At 42.5% G+C, this 23,541-nt stretch overlaps 1 protein-coding gene across 2 annotated transcripts in view; it reads left to right on the top strand.

Moving 5' to 3' along the window:
- USP22 (ubiquitin specific peptidase 22) overlaps window positions 1-21,212 on the top strand; it is an 89,985-nt gene extending 68,773 nt beyond the window's left edge. For both annotated transcript variants that reach the window (XM_039732002.1, XM_039732001.1), the window contains 8 exons: window positions 3,129-3,276; window positions 9,185-9,290; window positions 11,104-11,262; window positions 13,277-13,403; window positions 14,731-14,822; window positions 16,336-16,398; window positions 18,231-18,380; window positions 20,306-21,212. In XM_039732002.1, coding sequence (XP_039587936.1) covers window positions 3,129-3,276; window positions 9,185-9,290; window positions 11,104-11,262; window positions 13,277-13,403; window positions 14,731-14,822; window positions 16,336-16,398; window positions 18,231-18,380; window positions 20,306-20,348 — 888 coding nt within the window. In that variant the 3' untranslated portion in view covers window positions 20,349-21,212. The remainder of the gene's footprint in view (window positions 1-3,128; window positions 3,277-9,184; window positions 9,291-11,103; window positions 11,263-13,276; window positions 13,404-14,730; window positions 14,823-16,335; window positions 16,399-18,230; window positions 18,381-20,305) is intronic.
- The last annotated feature ends 2,329 nt before the right edge of the window (window positions 21,213-23,541 follow it).

The raw sequence follows: 23,541 nt of genomic DNA, 5'->3' as shown, positions 1-23,541 counted from the left end.
AAAATAGAGTTTGTGCTGGTTTAGTAAAATTTGGTACTTTTCCCTGAAAGAAGTGAAGAACATACAGAGTTCATGCAAGCAAAATGTATTTTGTGATTCTTACCATTGTTCTTTGGTAAGCCTCCAGAAGGTGTTCTCTTGCATGTGCTCCTTGTGTTGCCCAGCCTTTTCATCCATTGTAAATTGCCACAAAATTTGAAGTCTTTACTGAGAACCAATTTCCAAGAGGAGTTTTTGAATCCTCAAATTGAACTTGAACCTGCTACAGGATTTCTGCCTATAAACTCGTAATTACAAAGCTCAGAGACTGTTCAGCAGATACATGTGCAGGATAAATCAAATTTATCTGTTTATTCACATAATTGAGAAACTTCTGTGCATGTTTTTGGCAGGAGGAGGAGAAAGAAGTACAGATGTGTACTGTGGGGTCTTGTTTTGTTTTAAGACCTCATTGTTGCCTGTATATTTTTGGTAACAGAAATGCAAATTACAAAGCCTATAGTCTTCTAAATCCTCTATAGATTCTTTCTAGAATGCAACAGCAAGTGTTTCAAATGGAAAAACAAAATTACTTTTACTTGGGCTGTGTGTAAGAATGGAGGCTTTGAATCCTGGTTGGTTTGTTCCTTTCTCCCCCCCTCCCTTTTTTTTTCCTGGAATAGCAATTAAGCAGTGTATTACCCAGCACTTTGAAATTGTTCAAACTAGTTCTCTCCAATATAAACAACTGATACTACTGAATTGGAAACAAATTTAAAGAAAAAAAAAAGTTTAAATTATGTTCGGAACAGTTGTTTAACAGTGGTATTTTAAAGGTGGCTTGTAAATACATCATTGTTTATATTTGCACACTTCAGTGAAAAGGTTGGAATAAAACTTTACATGGACTCTTTTCCTTTTTGTGGACTGGAACAGCTCTGATAGGCTGCTTTTCCCAGCAGCAAGGAAATGACAGAGATGGGATGGATGTTTTATACATTCCAGTTAAAATATTGCTATTGAATGTGCTCAGATTCTTTGTTTTATTTGAAATTTATTTGAGCAGTGGAGCTTTTCCCTCACCCCACATTCTTACCAAACAGGTTTCTAGTTTTTTGTTTGATAATAGTTAATAATTTGAAAAAGCTCCATGTCAGATCCTTCTCATCCTACTGAGGCAGCAGAGAATGTAAAATCTGCTGGCAGGTCTTGTGTCTGCAGTGGAGTAATTACATGGAGTGCTGGTGGTTAAAATGACCGGAGAGCTCTGGGACTAATTGTAAGGAGTGACAGAACAGGGAAGTTTTATTGCTGCAGTTCCCTGAATTATGTTGAGCAGCAGCTGCATCAGCAGATTTCAATTACCACACTCCTGCTCCAGTCCCTCAGTGTCATCCTTGTTGGCATCAGAGTTAACTATTGATCTTTGTATTTATAGGAGCATTTTGTGGTGTTTGGCTGCAGAGGTGCAGCCTCTTGTTTGGGAAAAGCAGAGCTTGTGAGGAAGAAATTTCTGTGGGAGGAAATACACTAAAATGATGTAGGAAACCCTACCAATATGAGGATTAGATGAAGATTGTGCTGCTTTTTGCCAACCTGTCCCTTAAAATACAGTGTTTTCTCTCAGGTTTGTAGCACAGTGCCTGTGATTGGACTCACATAAAATGCTCAGAGACTGTGCAGGGAGAAACTCAGGGCTGGGGAAGGAAGCTCACCTTTCCAATAAGGATGAGAATTATGTACTGCTGGGGGTTTAAATCTTGTTTTTTGTTCAGTGTATTTGCCACTTACTGTCTCTGTTTGGGAAGAGTAACTAAAAACAAACAACCATGGATTTGATAGGATCTTGGGAAAACATAATTGTGGTGTTGCAGGCAGCATTTACTGGCAGATACCTTTGCTGAAGGTGAAGGAAGGCAAAATGACTCACAAATGTTCACTTATGAAAAACAAAATGTTACTCTGTCAAGTGAATAAACTCTTCTGGGCCTTTTCTGACTCCTGTAAGGACACCACGAGCATCCCTGCTTTGCTTTTGGAACTGGTATCACTGTGCAGGGATTAAGGAAGGGCTGAACCTCAACCCAAGGAAACACAGACCCTAGCATGGATGGTTTTTTGGCATGGTTTTTTTGGGGTGGGTTGGTTGGTTTTTTTTTTTTTTTTTGTTCAGGTTTTTTCATTTGGGACCTGACTGGTTTTTAATTAAAAAAGTTTCTGTGGGCAGTGTCCTCCTGCCCTGTGCTGATTTCCCTCCCCAGCTGTGTCACCCCCAGCAGCAGCAGCAGTGTTTCACATCAGGCTGTGCTGACTGAATAATTCATCTATGCACTCTCTAATGTGCTTCTGGCACAATCACCTGGGGCAGTTTTAGTCACTCTGGAGCCAGCTCATCAGATTTGGACTGGAGCAGATGAAGAAGCAGATGCAGGAGCTGGTCCAGCACCAGATTCCCAGGCAGGGGACACCCTGCTGGAGCGGGGATGGCAGCTGCCTTTGGGGATCACTGACTGAATGGGGACCTTCAGCTCTGCAAACAGCTGGCTCAATAAAGTTGTTTTTAAAGCCTTTTACAGTGAAAGGCCAGTACTGGCATGAGGCTGCTGCCCTGCTTAGAAATTTTTCCATAAAACTGGGGTGTGCACAGCATTTGGATGCAGAGTTGCCATGGGTCAGGGATTGGCTGACAGTCAGCATCTAATATTCTCATCTTCAGTGTTTGTTCTGATATGGGATGGGGCATTTCATTCATATAATTTGTGAATGAAATTGGTAATCCTTTTCTAATGCAGGATTTTTTTTTCTTTTCTTTCCTCCCAAGCTATTTTAATAAAAGCCAGTGGTATCAGTAAGCAAATTGTGAGTGATGTTTGTGTCTGCCTACCCCACTCCCTGCACCCCCACATTTTTCAGGCTAATCCATCACAAATTGATGGAATTTCAGGGGAGGAAACTGAGCTGCTCAGTTCTGAGATCACTTCTCCAGCAGCATGTGACAAAAGCTGTCTCTCTCCTTTATTATTAAGGCCATCAGAATTAAACGGTTTAAATTGATTTGACTAATTGCGCTCATTTGACTTTTTAATAATGCAATGCACTGAGGCTGTGCAGGCTGTTAACAATGATGTCCTTCTGTTTGCTTTGAGCAGTTTTACTCTGGGCACCGATCTCCTCACATTCCATATAGGTTATTGCACCTGGTATGGACTCACGCACGGCATTTAGCAGGGTACGAGCAGCAAGATGCACACGAGTTCCTCATTGCTGCATTAGATGTGCTACACAGACACTGCAAAGGTAAGGCTTCTCCTCAGGCTCCAGTCAACAAGGAGTATTGCATCCAAAGGAGGTAGAACCAGCTCTTTTTAAGTCTAGTGCCAGTGCAACGCTCTTAGTAAATTCCTTTAAAAATGTTCAGTAGACTTAAAATATTTAGAAATAAATAAATCATTCCCACTGTCAAAAAGTACCAAGAGTTAGAAGCAGATAAGCCTGTACATTGGTTTGAATCACCATCATGATGTTCTCTTATTGGTTGTGAGTCACTGTCTTTTCTTTTAAATTGCCACTTTAATTCTATTTATACTTTCAGGAGTTAGAACTCTTACTCAGTGTGTCATGGGACTGATGAAAATAACATAGGGGAGAGGTTATGTCTTAATACTTAATACTATTATTCTGCTTAAATGTAATTCTGCTGTATTTCTGATACCAAATTGCTTACAGAAATGTGAATAAGAAAGAGCAAAGGGTGGCTGTGGTACCTTGCTTTAGTCTGTATAGAACAATACGTAATTGTACAATACAATAAAAATGTTCAGTGTAATGCTTTTTGATTTGAAGTATCTAAGTCTTGATTTTGTAATATCATAAAATTATGTATTTTCTGTTTGCTAGCTGAACTCGAGCTGAACTGAAAATTTCCCAATCTTGCCAATGTTTGCTCTAGCTTGATTCACTTAATGCAGCAGTGAAATTTTTACTATTCCTCCAAGGGAAAAGTAAAAAAGTTGATACTAACAGAACAAACAAAAAGTCCTCGGTTATCAAAAAGAAGATTTAAGCACTCAACTTTGCTCAAATGCTCTTAGGAAAAGCACTTAGGGTTTAGTTTTTTGGCTTATCAGAGGACTATCAAAGGGAAGGCTGCTGCTGCTTCTCTGAACCACTGTGAATCTTGCTTTTATCTCTGAGGTACCCCTGCATGGCAGCAGATAGGATTGTTCACATCCATAATTGGTGCCTCCAAAAGAATCTTCTCCAAAAAAAGTAGTGCTAAGGACAGGAGTACACAAGGGAAGTTCCTTTGTAGTTATTAATGTCTGTCATTTGACAGCCACTAACTGGATTTCAGTAATCCAAATTAAACTGGTGTGAAAGTCCAGTAAGGAACAAAATCTACCCAAATATTGACTTCTTAATGCTGAATAAATTCAGCTGCAAACAGAAGCACTTCTTTGTTCATGTTAAATATCTGAACCATTGATCTAACAAATCTTGAAGTTTTTTTCATCATCTCTAAGATAATGCTCATATTTCTTCTACACATTCTCATTAATTAATGAAGCAGTATTTGTGTCTCAAAATTGTAAAAAGAAAAACTTGCAACAGTAAAGGTCCTTGAGCTCTTCTCAAACTGATAAAGAATCTGAAAATACCTGAGAAAATAAATGTGGTTTGACTTTAAATGAAGAATCTTGACATCTCTGCTGCCAGGTTTTCAAATTTCTGTTTCTGAAGAAATAGAGAGGCTTTTATTAAATCATAGTAAATAATCTATACCACATCAAGGCAATTTAAAAGAGGTGGTTGAGCAGTTGTGTGGGAACCAAACAAGTTAATCTAAAGCAGAATTTCAAGTATAGTCATGCAAAACCACATTTGGAATGAACTAGTTTTCAGTGTAATGAGAAAGTTTTCCCACTTGTGTATCCACAAAGACACACTTGCATGTGAAGTGTGCAGATGTAAAAATATTATTACTAATAGTGAGAATATGTCCTACAGCTACAGTAAGCAAATAATCCCTCCCCTGCCAATATTAAATATTTATTTTAATGAATGAAAAAAGCTTTTAAAGCTTCCAGTCAATAGTAATGAAGTTTTCCAATTAACACACAGTGAAATAAAATAAAGTCATGGGGGAAATTCTGCTCTAGTTTTTGGACATTATTCATGATCACCAAGGCTTCAGGCACCAAAGTAAATGAAAGTGTTCCTTCTGTATAAATATCCAGAGATGTTTGTTTGGCTGCCATTAGTCATTTATCCCTTTTCCATTCTGTGTACTCAGCTGTCTAGGAAGTCTCTTAGTGCAAGTGAAGACAAAGCTGTGAATATTTGTTGATTTGTCACTGCCTAAATTAAGAAAAATGCATGATTTTGATGTCCATGTAAAGATAAATTTTGTAATCCTGCAGCTGCCCTGAGATGATTGTGTAGGCAGGCTGGCCCAGGCAATTTTGATTGGATTTGCTTGGTGTTTTAAATGCTGCTTGAATCTATACTTTGCTTTAGTGGCATCTGTGGAGCTTTGGAAGGCCAGGATACCTGTCTGATGTCCCTGCAAATGCTGTCTGAGGGGTGATAGATGTGCTGGCACTGTTGGGTTCAGCTGTGGCATCTGGGCAGGGCATATTCTAAACCCTCAGTGGGGCTCCTCTGTGCTGCTGGAGTAATAGAAAATATTTCTGAATAAAAGGGGTCGAGTGTGTCGTGCCTGTGCATCACTTCTTCATTTCAACAGCTGCAGGCAGGTGATCTGACTGGAAAGTAGTATTTGGGTGGAAGAAATAGTGTAAATAATCTGTATTTCTGCCCAGGCTGTAAAGCATTAAGTCAGCTTTTTGTCACCATGACTGGTGCATCTTTAGCCCCAATGCTCTGGGATAAATTCGGGGTTCTGATTCTGCAAACTTCCATCCAATGAGGTTCCAATCTTGCAGACACTTTTTAGTTTCCCAGATTTGTTCAGACACCTTCAAGCTTGGGCAAACTTAGACCAGAATTACCGTTCTCTTAAAAGGATCAAGACTGCAAGTCAAAAATCACTGTTCTGTCCAGTGGCATCATTGGCTATGGGGGTTTCCTCTACTTGTTGCAGGAGCAGCAGCACTCAAGTGCAGAGATGGGCACTGGTACACAAAGGTTCAAAAAAAAATAAATAAAAATAGAAGTAACCCTGTGTTTTTATCCCAGACTTTATTCAGTAGTTTTTAAAAAGGGAGAGTAGTACTTTAAAGCTGATTATTCCTCATTTATTTGGATTTCTTGAAGCATTTTGCATTCACCTTTAACAAGGAGTGCTGCAAAACAAATCTGAAGCAAGAAAAAGAATGGTGTACTGAGATTTGGGAGGCAAACACTGCCCTGCTCTGTGAATTCTGTATGATATTCTTAGGAATTGATAGAGCATATGCTTGTGAAACATGTCATCTGCTCTGATCCATATAGATTTGTGTGTACACTGCTTTGTCAGAAATAACAAGCACTTGTTCAGAACACCAGGGACCAAAGCAAAGCAGAAATATTAACATTAATGTCTTGTTTTGATAAATACCCCTTTTACAATCTGACAATTCTTGACTTGCCTTTAAAATACAGAATGAAAGATTGAGGCAAAACTTGTATTTTTATATCAAAATCAAAAGCAATCTTAAAAAGTTGGGTATTTTTAAGCTGTTTTTACTGTTGATGTGTATTATTTACCTTTAGTGATATATTAAATGCCTATTCTGAAATAGATTGACATGCTTAGTTATTTCACAGACACAGTAGTAACCTGTGTGGGGGTTTTTGAGAGTTGCATTTAATTTGAGTGCAAACTCTTGAACTCAATTTTCAGCCATTCTCATAACCACATTAATGTGTACATTGATATATTTTTAAGTTTGCTTTTAGTCTTGTGCTGACCATTCTTAGAAGCTGCTGATTTCCCTGGACTGGATTTAAACCCCAAAAAATACCTGAAATTAAAACCTTGTTTGGGAGACAGAAATGTTGAAGGGAACCTTAACTTGAGCACAACAATCTAGCAGCTTCTAGTTCTCAGCTGCATAATATACCTCCCCTCAGCATCTGTTCCATATTGACAAGTGTGTGTAGGTGGTAATCTTACTCTTTTTTCCCTCCTCTCCAACCAAATGTCATGGGAAATAATGTTGAGTGGGTAATACCCTTCTGTTTTGCTGGGAACAAGCTTGCAGGATATTCATTTGAGACCCTCTCATCACTGATCCTAATTGACTTGTGTAATTGAAAAGGGAGAGCTCAGCTCTCTCTGTGGGAGGAAATGACTGTCTGCACAAGGTGTCCAGCTGGGATGGTACCTGGCATCCAGGGAAAAGCTCTCAGCACTGCTTCTCTCCTTCTGCCCCCTCAAAACAAAGCAGAGGCAATGTTTGAAATGGGGAGATTACAAGGATGTGATAGTTCTTTAAAAAGGAAAAGTGGAGTTTTAACTAAAACCCAGTTAATTCTATTTTGAATTTTTTTTTCTTTAATGCTTGTGAATGTAAGTGAAGCTTTTTCTGTGGGTGAAGGATGCCTTGCACACTCTCTATCCTGTATGCCCTCTTCATTAGCTTAGCATAATTGAGCCATTTAAAAGCTCTTAAGTTCAGTGAGATTTAGCTGAAATTCCCATCAAGAAACACCTCAGACTGGGTGTGATAACCCCCAACTTGAACCTCATACACTCGAAATCTAATTTTAGAGCATTTTCTTCAAGAGTCTTTTTAAGGAAACAATGTGCTTTTCTTGGCAATTCAAACAAAAGTTTCTAAAGCCTAAATCTGGCAGCTGAGGGAGAACTTTCCTCAGGCATTTACAATCTAATTAACTCAAGTGGCCCATTGCAGCTTAGTAGGTATCACCTATGACTGCTTTTCCACACTTAGTATCCAGTGGAACCTTTGCCAGATTATTATATAATACTTTTCAGCATAATTCTAAAGCTTCATTGGAATAAAAAATACAATTCTATCTGTTCCTACTACAAGAAAACTCCAGCTAGGGCACCTTAGACACATGAAAATGGTCTATTGCCCTGCTTTTAGAAACTTTTCATTTCTTCGGGTGTTGGTTTTTTTTTAACATTCTTGAGTAGAAAATAATTGGTTTTGAGAAGTAGCAGAGATTTGAGGAGTATTTCAATCTTAGCATTTCAGTTTCAGAAATCAAATACTTCCCAGTAAGTTAAGTACACTGGGAAACCTGTCCAAACTTAGTTCTGTTGTAGCAGTTGCTGTTGAAGGAGATGGAAAAACATCTTGAGATGTATTTTAAAAAATAATTAGCTGGTGCTGTGTAGTAGTTGGTGTGTGCATCTCTGATTGCAATGCAAGCCCAGTTGCATCTGTGCTACCCAAGGAAAATAAGCAGTGGGCAGTCTGGAAATCCAAGGAAAAGGGTGTCATTCCTACTTCACCTCAGGAAATAGAGGGAGAGGGCTTTGAAGCTGAGAACTGTGTGCAGAAGTGTTTAATACTCTGGTTATTTAATACTCTGGTTATTGTGAGAAAGCTGAATTGGCCAAATCTCAGCACTCAAGTCCTAAAAATGCCACTTTACTCCTGGGACCTGCAGTGACAGTGTGTGATGCCTGGAGGATGGGAATGTGTTCACTGTGCCTCTGAGGAATCTGGAGGAGGACACAGCATTACCTCCTCACTTCAGATGAGGACATCTTTCATTTTCCCACTACTGATGAAATGCATGGAAGGTGCACAGTGATGGAGGCAGTAGGCTGGGGGTGAATGGCTATTGACAAACCCTCTCCCCTCATTTTACTCACAGAAATTGATTGGGATAGAAGTAAAAAAGTAGCATTTGCTGCTGTGAAATTTAAATATCGATTTTCATGAACCACCTTGGCAACTTCTTTGTCTTAGGAGCTGATCTTTATGTGAGACAGTGCAAAGCAAACCTCTGTAAAGGGAGATGCCCTTTAGCTAAGAACTGCTATGGCTTAAAGCTTCATCTCTACATTTAGTCACCTTTTGGTTATCTTCTATATTTTTCAAGGAATCCCCATCTTGTTTCCTTGTTTTCTTCAAAGCACAGCTTCTGCAGGGTTCTGTATTATCCATGTGAACTTGCAGTATAAGTTTGAGTTAGAAAGAGTTACTGGAGACACAGTCCAAGACAAACCACTGTTCCCTCAGAGGATTTTTGACTTCTGAGCCTGTGTTTGCATTTCCTGCAGGTGATGATAATGGGAAGAAGGCCAACAACCCCAACCACTGTAACTGCATCATAGACCAAATCTTCACAGGCGGACTGCAGTCGGATGTTACCTGTCAGGTCTGCCAGTAAGTCACTTTTGCTGATCCTGGGCTCTGATTCAAACCTGCACCCCTCCAGTGCAGTGCACTGAACCTTTCCTCTCTTGAACACCAATAAATACTGGCAAAACTCCAGAAAGACAAGAACTGTGTAAGTGCAGCACCCTGAGGCACCAGCACAGGTTTCCCAGAGAAGCTGTGGCTGCCCCATCCCTGGCAGTGTTCAGTGCCAGGCTGGAGGGAGCTCTGAGCAGCCTGGTCTAGTGCAAGGTGTCCCTGCCCATGGCAAGGGCTGGAATGAGATGATGTTTAAGGTCTCTTCCAAGCAAACCAACCTGGGATTCTCTAATTCCATAATTCTGTCAGCTAAATGCAATCAATTACCAGTTAACTGTCATGTATTAAGACATACCTAAAAAGCTGCCTGGGAAGTACTACAGGCTTATGCACACAAACATTTTACTAGTCTGGAACAGGTTGTTGTTTTCCAAGATCATAAAGAAAATACTTCCAAGATCACTTTAAATTTCAAAATACATAATTGCAACTACATTTGAAGAAAATTCTGATACAAAACCACATTTTCCTTCAGTAAGGAGCCTCATGTATCAAGAGGGGTTTCAAAGAGGCTGATGCCTAATGTAATCTCAGGTACCAGAAAAAAAAGCCTTTACAAGAGTATGGAAAAATGTATTTATTGTCCTACTCTGTACTGGAACAAGTTGACTTCTCTTTGGAGATATTTGGTGTTGCCACAGTGCAGAAGTCAGAGTTCTTGTTTTTTGTTCTGCCTCGCATTCTTGCTGTCCTGCTCATGGGCTGGGCTTGTTTGAATCTGCTTTTATTCTCAGTTTGCTGCAGGGATTTGCAAAAGATTTACTGTAAGGAAAACATAGGAAATTTTGTTCTTTGCCTGGTAGAGACACAGAATCCTTATGTGATAATGCAAAGCTTGATTTGTTATGACACGATATTAACATTGATGAAATTTTGACAAAAGAAGTTTTCTTTTGAAAATTGACAACTTTTGCACAAATGAAGCAGAGGGAAAAGGCAGAGTATTGAAGGCTTGATGAGATTGCAGAGTGAAAGACACTGGTTTTAGGGGAAGAGAGAACTCAAAAAATAACAAGGAGCTTAGACCCCTGAAGTTATCTTAAAAATGTGGATGCTGGAAGAGAAGATCTGAGTCAATAGCAGTTAAAATTTGGAGCAGCTTTTTCCACAGTCTGGCTGTTGGCTTTTCTTCAGCTGTCTTTAGAGAGCTCTGATGGAGAACACGAGCTACTGCTTGGTGCAGTTACTCTTTGGCCTGTCAAATCCCAAAGGCTGTAGGAGATGCTGAGAGGAACTGCAAAGCTGAATTCAGGGCACTGCTGGACAGCAAGAGTATTTTTAAAGCCTTCTCTTTTTTGAGGTAGCCTCAAGCACCATCTTCCATGTCTGGAGCAGACAAGACCAGCTTGTAAACTAGTTGTATGGCTGTTGTCACAGATGTTAACTGGTTTATACTGGTCAGTGGTGCCTCTGTCTCAGAGCAGCTCTGCTTTGAGTCTCAGGGCTCCAGTGAGCAGGGGAATGTCTTAAACACTTTTATTTTGCATTTCATACATCACTTACAGTTCCCCAAACATTCAGCTTTTAAACATGCAGGGAAACATCAATTGTGGGCAAACACTCAGGAGCAGCTCTGTTTTCTGTCATCTCTGAGTGCCCTCTAGGGGTGACGGAGATCCCAAAAGTCCTTAAACTGCAGCACCTGGAGTGCACCCCAAAACGAGGGAGAAACTGTTCCTCTGGCTTCCTTTGAAGATGTGTGGGCCCCTTGTGTCTCCCACAGCGGCGTTTCCACGACGATAGACCCGTTCTGGGACATCAGTTTGGATCTGCCAGGCTCCTCCACCCCCTTCTGGCCGCTGAGTCCGGGCAGCGATGGCAGCGTGGTCAACGGGGAAAGCCACGTGTCGGGCACCACCACCCTCACAGACTGCTTGAGAAGGTATGGCCTGAATTTGGCTTCGTCCTCTTCTCCAGGTGGCTCAGTGGGGCTTTGTCACAGCTCTGTCCCCAAACAGCATTTTTACACCATGTGTTTTTGTTGTTTGCATGTGAGAAAGTAAGAAGGCTCAGAGCAACCTTTTGCCACATGATGTAAGAAGAAAACAAATTTTGCATTGGCTACTGCCAGACAATGTGGTTCTACATGATCAAAATCACTGAAGTCTGTCTCCTTGTTCTTGGTGCTGGTGGCTGAGGAGGCATATGAAAAGAAATTACATTGCATTTGATATTTATCTAAATTCTAACACCAAGTAGGAATCAGATTTTGCTCTAAGCACAACTGAGAGTCAGCTACTCCCAGCTTAGTTGCAGGGATGCCATTAAGGATTAAAGGAATGGAGCTTTCAAAAAGAAAAGGTAATTCTGAGGCTGACACTTAGGCATCTTGGAAGGAGATACCTGGGGAGAAGGTTATGGCTTTGTGTACAGTTCACTTGGCTCTTGCAGCAGATCTGAAAGCCATTCTCCTGTGGCAAATGCAGATATTTGCCTGAGGAAGAGGTTACCTGGAGCCTGGGGCAAAGCTAATCTTCCTGAAATAAAAATTCATAGTCTCTAACATCTGATTTCTAATCTGCTTGACACTATAAAGATCAGTAATTTTAAGGAAATGAGGGAATTAGTACACATGGAAAATTGCTGATGCAGGAATACATCACGAGGCAAAACCAATTGAATTTTGGTGATTTTCTTCAACACAGAGATTAGTAGAATCAAAGTTGATGATAGGGAAGGAAAACCATCTGGGTTCAAAGATACTTCCAGAAAGTATGGATTTTGGAAAGAAGTTGAAGTCTAATGGATAAAGAGGATGGGTTTGTGTTTTTATCCAAAAGTTAGCAAGAAAAAAGGTGTGTAACTTCATGTCAGTGTGGCCATGCAGCTGAAGCTGATCTGAAGAACGAAGGATTGAGGAGGATTGTGACACAAAAATGAAAATATAAGGGCATTCCAAACAACTATCAGAGCAAGTTTGTAAGCCTTTTAAGTGGATAAACAAATACAAAGCGAAAAAAAACAAAACCAGAGAATGATGGTGCATAGGCCAGGTAAAGGAAATCGTGTTAATTAATCAGGAAGCTGTAATGTCATTTACTGCTGGAGGCTGCTTTGGCCATAGTCAGAGTGAGGGTGAGGGACAAACTGACACCATGTTGCCCTCATGTTCTTCATTGTAATGAAGAAATTGAAAATTAAAATTTTTTACTATATTTTGAAATATTTAATCTCAAAAATTACAGGCAGCCTCTGGGGAAATGGCTGATTTGCCTTTTAAAAACCTAAACTTGGAGGAAAGGACTGAGAAAGGAAAGTCCATGGTACTGCCTTTCTGTGCTGAGTTTCTGGAAAAGAGGGATTTTGCTTTAGTTTGAAATAAGAACATTGAGGTAGTCCATTTTCTGTGAGCACTTCCCTGTTCCCTAATGGTTTCTTCCCCTGGCTCCTTTGAGCAGTTCTGTCTGAAAATTTTGAAAGAGATTTTTGTCAACAAAGGTTTTTTAGAAGGGTATCTGTATTTTGAAAAGAACTTTGTGTTTACAGGCCTTTCCATCTCAGAGCTTTGATCCCAGCCCTGGAGGGCTACAAGGTAGAAGAGTGTGCTGCAGAAGAGTGTCTCCCATATCAATGTTTTTGGGTTTGAAAACAAAAGCTCTTTCTTTGTATGAAAATGAGCTGCTGTGCTGTAGGAGATGAACTGACACTGAGCTCCTTTCTCAGCCACTGATTCACTCCAGTGCAAGTTAGAGCAATGATCCATGTCACATTTGGATATCTGAGCCATGGCACTTTACATCATTATGGTTTGATTGTAGGTTTTTCCAAAATGACTTAAAACCCACTGACTCTTGTCTCTTGTGGTGCCAGTGACCCACAAGTGAAAGTGTTTCCAGCACATGTCAGAAACCATCTGATTGTTTTGTGCATTCCTTTGTTTTTCAATGTTTTTTTAGGTTTACAAGGCCAGAACATCTAGGAAGCAGTGCCAAAATCAAATGTAGTGGTTGCCATAGCTACCAAGAATCTACCAAACAACTCACTATGAAGAAGTTACCCATTGTGGCCTGTTTTCATCTCAAAGTAAGTTCACGGGGGGCCAACAGAGCAGAGGATGTGATTTCCTGTCTGAGAGGATGAGCTGAATTCTTGGACATGTCTTCTGGCTTTCACTGACTGAACTTTTATGATATAAATTAATATAAATATCTTGCCTTGCCCAGCTAGATTTTCTATTAAGACAGTGTTACATTACCTCTGAGGTAGCTCTGCAGTGTGTTTGGGGGAATTTAACCAGCTTGAGTCTAGAGACAGAATGGAAGGCTGGTCCAAAACCTGAACCAGCACAGAAACCAATCTCCAGTTACACCCCCTCATCCTACATGGTACAATTCTTACACTTTCACTGAAAGGTTGCCACTGTATTGAAGGAAGAGCATGGAACAGTTCTGAGGCAAGTCAAGGTGAATGTGCTCCACTCCTTTCCTATACTTAGTTCAGTATTTGTGTTATTCCAAATGACTGAAGGTTTTTTGGAAAATAAATTACTTTTCCTAAGTGATGTGTTGTCCCTGTCTCTGCAAAATGCAAATTTCATTTTGTGTGTTAACGCAAGAGAGAAACACAAAAGATAAGAGTTACAGAAATCTCAGCTTTTCACATCTGGATCTGTTGCTAGGGAATTGTTACAGCATCACAATTGGAAAATAATTAACTTGAAGTGTAAATAGAGAAGAATTTCTGAGAAATGGAGAGGAAAGCTGCCTTTAAATAGAAACTCATTCATCTCTTTCTAGTATTTGTTCCTGTTCCAATTTAATGTTCAGTGAAGGAGATGAGCAGAGGGTGGTGGGTATTGCAGGCCCCTTTTGGCTGAGGGAGAAGGCTTTTTTTGTTAGCATATTCCATTTTTTGCCTTAATTTGAATGGGTATTCCTGTGTAGGCTTGACTCCTGTCACTTGAGATGATGGGATGGGTGGATTCAGAGTGTGAATCTGAAGGCAAACTCTTATCACCAGTTCTGTGAGCCAGGGTAGGCAGCAGCCATGGGTTTGAATAGCCCTGGTGCAAATGAGCACTGCTTTGGGTAAAGGCTCTCTGTGCTCTCCTGGTTTAATTTTTTTTTTTCTTTGATGTCAGGTGGGAATAGGTTTGTATGCATAGATATCAAGGTAAATAATCTAATTAGTACTGTGCTAACCTTGAGCCCACAAATGGTGGTTTATTTTCCTGCTAGAAATGTGATATTTACATGGGCATTTCCACAGAGCTGGTAGGAAAAATCTGGGGCTGTCCCTGCATAGTGACACCTAATGTGCTTTCATGTTATTGTTTCTGAGCTTGGAACATTTATAAAAGAGATAAAATTTAACCTTTCTCTAAAGAAGAAACTCTTGCCTTTGCCTGCAGCGGTTTGAACACTCAGCCAAACTGAGGCGGAAGATCACTACGTATGTCTCCTTCCCACTGGAGCTGGACATGACACCTTTCATGGCTTCCAGGTGGGTTCCAAGTCCAGAACCCCCCACAGAGCTGAGCAGAGCTGGTTCCCACTTCTTACACGTGCAGCACAAAACGAGGAGCGTGCTGAGGGTACAGAGCAGTGTCTGGGGTGGCACTTGTGCCATGAGCTTCTCTCTGGAAGCTGTAGCTTGTCTAAACCCATTCTTGGATAAACCGTTCAGTTTCATGTGCCTGGAAAGGATTTCTATTTAAACATTGTGGTGGGGTTCAAACAGTGTCTAAATGTGTCTAAACCCATTCTTGGATAAACTGTTCAGTTTCATGTGCCTGGAAAGGATTTCTATTTAAACATTGTGGTGGGGTTCTTTAATTAATGTGTGTTATGTTTCTGGTTGCCTGTTCAGTTTATAGACCCAGATCCATCCTGTCTTCAGGTCCCTGCTCTGGTCCCCTCAGTGCCCACACCTGCCATCCTGTGCACTTGGCCAGCCTAATCCCTAAGCAGTATTCCTGAAGTTATAAAAAGCCTTCCTTTTTATTCCTGCACACAAGCAAATCTGGGGGTTTTTGTTTAGTACCTTCAACTTCTGTTTAGAGAATGCTGCAAGAAGCAAAAACATAGTCCAGATTAAAATAGAAACAGCAAGACTTCTCCCACCTCCCAGGTTTGTGGAAGACGTGGCATTTATATAAATGCACCTTTATGAAAGGAATTTAATCAGCTTAATTAAAAAGTGTTTGTCAGACATTCATGCAAATATGCAAGAGGATATTCAGATTTAATTTATATCTGAAGCAGTGCAGAAAGCCCCAAACCATGGTATCTCTTAACAGAGAGACTCTGTTTGATGCTGAAATTTTACTTATAATTTCAAGCTTTGCCTGCACTCCTTACTTCCCAGGAAAAAAAGTAGTTACTTCTACCAAGAGAGAAGGAAGAGCCCTGAAGCTCTGTTAAATACTGTTATATTAAGAATATATGGTTTATTCCAATATATTCCTGAGACTTCCTTGTTCTTCTGTGGTGAATTCTCCCTGGATAGAACAGGCTCTGCTGATGAAAGGTATCCAGCATAATGGAATAGAGATGGGATAATCAGCAGGCATAACTCAGTAGTCTGAATTTCACCAGCTAGGAAATCAACAGCATAATCCTATTGCTGCTGTCAAAACTCAAAATGAATTTAGAAGTCAGAGCCAAGATGATTGACCCATTACAAGATAAAGGATTGATGTAATTAGATAATTTCCTGGGTTTCAAATACAAATCTTTTCTTAACCTCTTTTGAAGCTTTTTGGATAAAACATTTGACGTAAACAGATGTGTGTTTGCAGCACTGAAGCCTTGACCAGGAGGAGAAATGCTGTTTGTGATGTAGCACTGCTGTGAGAGCAAATAAAGCATCTTTAGCATCCTAATCAGCCCTTTGCTGCTCAGCTGGAATAAGGACCTGGATTCAGAAAACAGGCTGTGTGTCATGTCAGAGCAATTTCCTGGGTTTGGGAAGCCACTGCTTTAAGTGACTGGATTTTTGTGTGTGTGTGTTGCAGTAAAGAGAGCAGAATGAACGGGCAGTACCAGCAGCCGACGGATAGTCTAAACAATGATAATAAGTAAGTGGTACATTCCATGCCTCCTATTGTGAAAGGTAGTTGCCTTCTAGAAGGAGATAGTGTTGTTTTCCATCCTGCAGTGCCAGTGCATTACCATAGCTGACAGCACAGTAAGTCTGAAATGTTGCAGAATAAAGCTTCACTCACTGCAGTTCTGCCCTTCCGTGGGGCTGTGGCAGCTGTTCCAGAGCTGAGGGTGATGCCCTCAAATGGCCTGTGGGCAAAATGAAATGCTGGGGTCTCAATGTTTATTACAAGGGATGGGTGTTGCCTTGACATATTCCTCTTCCTACTGCAATGGCAAATTCCAGAAGACCAGAGAAAGTTAATAGAACACTGACAGTCAAAGTCAGGAGTAGATGATCCCAGTAATCCTGGGGTCTATTGGGCAGGTGTTGATTCCAGTCAGAATAAATCATGGACTGGTGGGGGACTTGCTCAGGAATGTAAAGGGGGTGTAATTGAAACCAGTATCCACTGCTGTATGGGAATAGAAATGGTCACACAAACCTCTTCAGTTACATGAGGTTACAAGTTTCATTGCTGCTGTTGTGTATTTCAATTCAAGGCATTTGGTTTGCCACTAAAAGTTTCAGTAAGCTAGAATCACACAAAGATCTAAAACCAAACTAGCCAGGTCTTAGAGCAGGTGTTGTATGGGCCTACAGCCTGAGTCATTAGATGTGGGTGTTCAGTAGTGCTAGAAAAGGTCTGAAGGTAACACAGCTGATCACTGTTGAGGTTTGCACATGCCTTAACTTGGAGAAATTGTTAAAAATTAAGCAGGTTTAGGTAATGAGAACAAAGGTGTCTGGATTCCTCAGGGATCTGGGTGCCAGGGGAGAGCTGGGGCAGTGTCTGAAGGCTCCAGCTGGGACTGAAGTGTGCTCTCCATCCCAGCTGGATTCAAGGGCTCTCCTGGAGAGGGTGGCTCTAAACCAGTGGCTCTGTAGACAGTCAGTGAATAGGTGCCTTGTTGTGGCACCACTGTGTCAAAAGAGTTCTGTGAATTTTGAACTTGAGCAGGACAATATCAAGTGAGATTAGAGAGATTATTTTACCATTGTGTAGCTGTGCTTGTCTCACACACAAAGTGTGAGGGCAGCATTTTATGAAAGAGTTAAAGAGAGTGGAAAATGCTTGAAAAAGAGCCACTAGTGTATTTAAGACTGGAAACAAAATCTTACCTTAGAACAAAAGAGCCAAAGACTTCAGTCTTGCACTTTTAAAAAAAGAAAAGGAAAAACAAAATGAGAGCAACTTGCTTATCAGTATCTTTCTTGGAACAGAGGTGGGCCTGCAAGTTTTCAGGCAAATGCACAGCAGCATCTGAGAGCTGGAAGTTGAGACTGAATATATTCAGTACTTCAAAAAAAGTACAGGCTTTGCAGATTAAGGGCAGATAATCAGTTCAGTAATTTATCATTAGAAATATCTAAGATTACCTCCTTCCTCATACCTCAAATGCATTTTTTCTGGTTCACTAGAGTAAATCAGGGAAGTAGAAGGTCAGACTGGATAATCAGAGGTCCTCTTCAGGAGTGCACCAATGTTGATCTCTTTTAGAAGCAACTTTGGTAGCCAGTATTGGCAAAGCTGACAGTGGTCACCAGACTGGGGAGTTGCAGAAACAGCAAGACAGGACAAGAAAAATTCTTCTTTTTTTTCCCCTGGGCAAGGCCACCCTCTAGTGTTAGAGCTGGTGTTTTAGTGATGGATCAGATCCTTTACCATTGCTATGTCTGCTTGTGAACAAAAGTTTCTGCCTGTCTGAAATGTCTGTTGTTTTCCCCCTTTTGATGCACATATTCATGGTGTGTTTCCTGTCCCAGGTATTCCTTGTTTGCAGTAGTTAATCACCAGGGAACCTTGGAGAGTGGGCACTATACCAGCTTCATCAGGCAGCACAAGGACCAGTGGTTCAAGTGTGATGATGCCATTATCACCAAGGCAAGCATTAAGGATGTGCTAGACAGTGAAGGGTAAGTGGTCCCCTGGGAAGGGCAAAGGAAGGCAAACTTGGACCTTTGTTGGGTTTTCCTTACTTTAAAAAGACCCTTTTAATTATAGAGAAGGATCATTTCTCTCTTGACTATCCCCTGTAATGCTCAGTGCTTCAAGACTGCACAGTTACATTTATCCATGACTGCTTTATAACCCTGGATTTGCTGAAGGAAAGGGAGGGGAAGGACAAGGGACATCAGGTGCCTGCACAGTCTGGAACTGCTGCTCCTGTCCAAACTCCTGCTAATGGAAGGGATTCTGAGAACCAAAGTGCAGAGCAGTGCTTACCTCTATGACACAATCCAGCCTGTGCCTGCACAACCTTTGGATTGTGATGAGTGTAAATAGTTGAAGAAAAGCCATTAAGGAAGTGCTGTGACCCAGAATAGCAAGGCTCCATGGGAGGCAGGTAGGGAACATGAGCTGTTTCTTAGCTCATGGCTTTAAATTAATCTCAGATTGACATTATAGCTTCTGATATTTATATTACACAAGCTTTTGGAGGACACAGCAGTATTTTTCAAGGGAAGCACTGTGGTGTTCTTCATTTGAGGAAAGCACTGGGGACTGGTGTATGTTCCAAGAAAAAAGCAACTTAAAATCTGAAGTCTTCATTTTGCATTTTCAACTATGGACTTGGTACTGCAGAGATAAGTCTTTACCATTCTTGTTTTAATTATTCATGACATTTTCAAGTATTGCTGCAGGCACAATGTTCAGGTTGTAATTTTTTTTAAATAGATTTTCCCGTTTTTCCTTTTTTTAAACTTCAATCAGGAAGTAAAACCAGAAATCTATAATACCCAAATTTTAGTGTTAAATGACTTGACAGGGAACTTCTGCTTTGAGGTGAGCAGAGAAATGAGTTTGTTTAATTCAGTAACACGTGCCTGGTGCTCAGGTGGGGTTATGCCCATGGAAGAACCTGCCAGAGGCAAGGAGGAGAGGCTGTACACCACAACTACTGCCCATAAAGGCTGGCTTGAGCTTTGATGCATTTCCCTGGCTCAGATAAAGGCTGACACGGTAGCTCTGCATCTTGTGAGGGAATCCATAGGGCTTGGATGGAATTGTAACAATTGGAACATCTCAGAAGTGCTCTGAGGGCTCCCCAGTGGCTGTGCCTGGGTGGGTAAGGGTTGTGTGGAGATCAGTCCTCCTGTTCTGTGTGGCTGCTGAGGGGCTGGGCTCCCTTCTGTACCAGTACACACACAGCAATTAGGGTCAGGAAGAACTCCATCCTTTAAAACACCAGATTTGAGTGCAGATTGACACACCAGATATTTCACTGGGACATGAGTGTTCACCCACATGGCTGCTGCCTCATTTTGCTTCTGTTCCAGTAAATGGGAGGCAGTTTGCAGTAATCCTGCTCTGATCTCTGCTAGTGTGACTCTAAAGCAACAGCTGTACCTTAAAGCACCTTTACTTTGTGTCACATTAGTGTTAAATGGTTGCTGCCTGTCTGAGCACCCACAGAATCCAATCTTCCAGAGTTTTCAGGTTCTGAGTAGATTTTACAAGGTTTGACTCTTTCATAGAATCACAGAATGGCCTGGCTAAGAAAAGACCTTAAATCTTATCTCACTCCCACCCCTTGCCATGGGCAGGGACACCTTTCACTGTCCCAGGTTGCTCCAAGCCCCATCCAACCTGGCCTTGAACACTTCCAGGGACGGGGCATCCATGGGCTTCCTCTTTGATGTACAGCTGTTCAGATCCCTGAGTTGCTGCTAAAATTATGTCAGCTGGCTTCCCTCCTTCTCATCCCTGGGTAGTGTCCCTGGAATCACCTCAAATTGAAAAGAAAACCAGAATTAACAGCCCTCATTCTTATGGCTGCACCAATGGAAACTCATCTGCTTTGGCACAGAACTGACACGGTCCCTCTGCTCTCTTCCAGATATTTGCTGTTCTATCACAAACAGTTCCTGGAGTATGAATAGCCTTATCCAGCAGCTTGGCAGATGTAAACAAGGAAGAAACAACACAAGCCTTCTGAATCGACACACAAACCTACCTGAAATGAAAAGACCCATTACAAACCAACTCGCACTGAGCTGTAACAGGACCTACTTGACACTGACTCACAGCCTGGAGAGTGAGAAATGAACAATGTGCAACGTGTGTGCAGTCCCACGAGGACAGAAAGGGGGAAAAGAGGCTGCAGTCAGTCACTTAACAGAGGAAATATAAAATGAAAGGAATGCTCTGGGTGGGGGAAAGAAATGGGAGCAGAGGAGTCCGGGCACTGGTACATCTCCTGTGTTCCTCCAAAAATGTGTGTGGGAAGGCAAAGGATTCTACCCTCATCTCCATAAAGCATCTTCTCCATTTGGTGCTTCAGCTCCAACGACCAATCATATAACAGTTAAAATTAAAAATCCAAACCCATTTTTTTATGCATATGGGTCTGAAAGCAGTAGAGTGGAGGAGGAGGGGATGAGACAACTAAAGGACTTTGCAAGTATCTTTTTATTTGTGAATTTTAGTTATTAAATAAATACAGTATGAAACTATTAGGCTCTTTTTTTTCCAACAACCATAAAAGAAATCCTGGATTGTGGAACTGAAGCTGCAGTACTCAGACAGGTTTTCAAGCATGCCTGCTTGCACAGGTAATGTTCAATGCCATCGGACTGCTCATCCAAAAGCATCAGCACAGATTCTGTTGTTTGAGCCCTTTTTTGTTTTGTTTTCTATAAATAGCTATTTTCTTAATTTTTTTCCTTTTATTCCCTTTTTTCACGAGAATGAAATTCATAAATGCAACCATCAGTAAAAATGAATGAATTGGTGTGTTTATACTGTAAGAGTTGTCTTGGTTCTTTTTGGTTTTGTTTTGTTGGGTTTTTTTCTAATCTTGTGAATAAGTCTGACTTTCTCAAAAGTGCTTATTTTGTTGTTGCTGGTTTTAGTTTGGTTTTTTCCCCCCCTGCTGCTTTCCAAAGGTGGATTTATATATATCTGACACTTGAGAGAACCTCAGTGGTGAAAAACGTACCATCTGTTGGGAATGGTCGCTGCCGGGGCAGCTTTGAGCGATGGATCTGCTGCTATTGAGCCCTTCTGCAGAGCTCTAAGTAAACAACACATTTCCCTGGTATGTGCTAGGCTGGTATTGGTTCCTTGTATCCTCCCACATGGATTAACTCTTCACGTGCCCTCCTCCTCTTGCAGTGCACAGCCTGTGTGTTGGTGTCCTCAGCTCGCAGCTCTGCGGCCTTTGCTCCCCCTCTGTGGCTGGGGGGAGGTTCCAGCAGGAGCTGCTCGTGCTGGATCTGGCTTCAGGGGCTTGGGCTGGGGGTGGAATCACAGCCTGGGAAAAGAAGCCTTCAGAACAGAGCTGGAAGAGCAGAAACAGCTTTGTTCTCCCGCGTGGAGAGGGTGAAGTGCCAGTGGGGCACTGTGTAAATTGGTGTCACACCGAAAGTCACAGAATGGTTTGGGTTGGATTTGCAGGATCATCTCGTTCCAGCTCCTGCCGTGGCAGGGACACCTTCCACTGTCCCAGGTGGCTCCAAGCCCCGTCCAGCCTGGCCTGGGACACTTCCAGGGATCCAGGGACAGCCTCAGCTTCTGTGATCTCTAATCTCTGCATTAATCCCCAGCCAGGCATTCCTCAGCTTTGCAGTGTGGAAAGGCAGGGAGGGATCCAAGCCTTTCCTTCTGTGCTCTAGGAGTGAGGTTCAGGTGTCTGACACAGTCTGATAAACAGAAAAACAGCAAGATAAGGGAACTGAGTGCGTTGGGTTTTCAATGGCCATCTTACAAGAGAGCTGAACGGGTGGAATTCTTTTGACTTGCGCACAGAGTGGAACATACGAGGAGGTTTTGTACATCTGTGGCAGGGATGGAGGAGGAGAGGAACATCTCGAGGCAGCCCCAGCAGGCTGGGTGTGGTGCGGGGCTGCCGCGTTCCCTGCTTGGTAACAATTTCATTCCCATTTGTGCCCGGTTTGAGCTGCAGGAGAGAGAGGGAGAGAGAGAGACAAGAGAGGGGCCCCTCCTTCCCGAGCGAGCATCGTGCGCTGCTGCTCAATAATGCAGCAGGCTGCAGGAGCAGGGGAGGAAGGCAGAGCCAGCCCCTCGTCATCCCCAGCGCTGCTGCATCGCCGCTCCCGGCAGCACCGGCACTGCCACCCCGCGGCAGCCGGGGAGGAGCAGGAGGAGGAGGAGGAGGAGGAGGATGAGGATGACTCCGGCGCTGCCTTCGCTTTGTGGCGCCGCGCTCTGAGCCTTTTGCCTGCCCTTGTAATGAATTCTGTTTTCCACAGCACACGCTCAGCCGGCGGAGCCGCCGCAGCCGGCTTTGTTAAGCCTTCGGGAACGAATTGTTTAGGGACGAGGCAGCCGTATAAATCACCCTTAATTTCTGCTCCCCGCCCATCTGCTGGAGAGGGCTCTGCTCCGTGCGGTGCAGATGGTTCTCGGGGGGAGATCTCAGGGCTCTTTCTGGTTTCAAAAGCTGAATTCTTAGGGTATTCAAAGGTCTGTTATTCTTTTCCCCCCTCTCCCGCCCACCCCCCGTGTCCCTGCCCGGAGCACAGCAGGTTCTGTTTCCAGCACCACAAATCCGTGCCGGTTCCGAGAGCAGGGGACCGCATTTTCCCTTTTCCTATAAAAATGGAAGAGCAGCTGCTGGCGTAGGAGCAGCGCTGTCCCTCACGCTGCTTTCTCTCAGACACAGCCCTGTGTCCCCTCCATCCCTTCAGGCAGGGGGTTATTCCCGGGAGGTTCCTCCGCGGAGCTCCCGAAACATCGCCTGCAGGAAGGGAGCAGCCGCAGGGAGGGTGAGCGGATCCTCCCGGAGCGCTGACAGCCCGCAGTGACAGCTCCTCGTCCCGGGCAGCACTCCGGGCTGGACTCGTTTATTGTGAGGTTCATTTTCCATCGGCACGGCTGGCTCTGCTGGGAGGAGGCATTTGCAGGAATGACTGGAAACAAAGACTGGTGCAGCCACGCAGGCTCACCATGGGCTGTGCTCTGTTACCTGCCAGCAGCGAGCACAGCAAGGGACACACAAATAGCCAGAAAGTGCTTTTAGCTTCGTTTTCGTGTCCCTCAGCCTCTCGAGTAGAGATAAAGCTTTGCCTGATGCTGGTGCCTGATGGAAAAAGCAGAAATGTGTGAATTGGT

This window comes from Passer montanus, unplaced genomic scaffold, assembly GCF_014805655.1.
Source record: "Passer montanus isolate IOZ18808 unplaced genomic scaffold, ASM1480565v1 scaffold8, whole genome shotgun sequence".
NCBI classification, from domain to species: Eukaryota; Metazoa; Chordata; class Aves; order Passeriformes; family Passeridae; genus Passer; species Passer montanus.
This window is presented reverse-complemented; position numbering and strand designations above follow the sequence as displayed.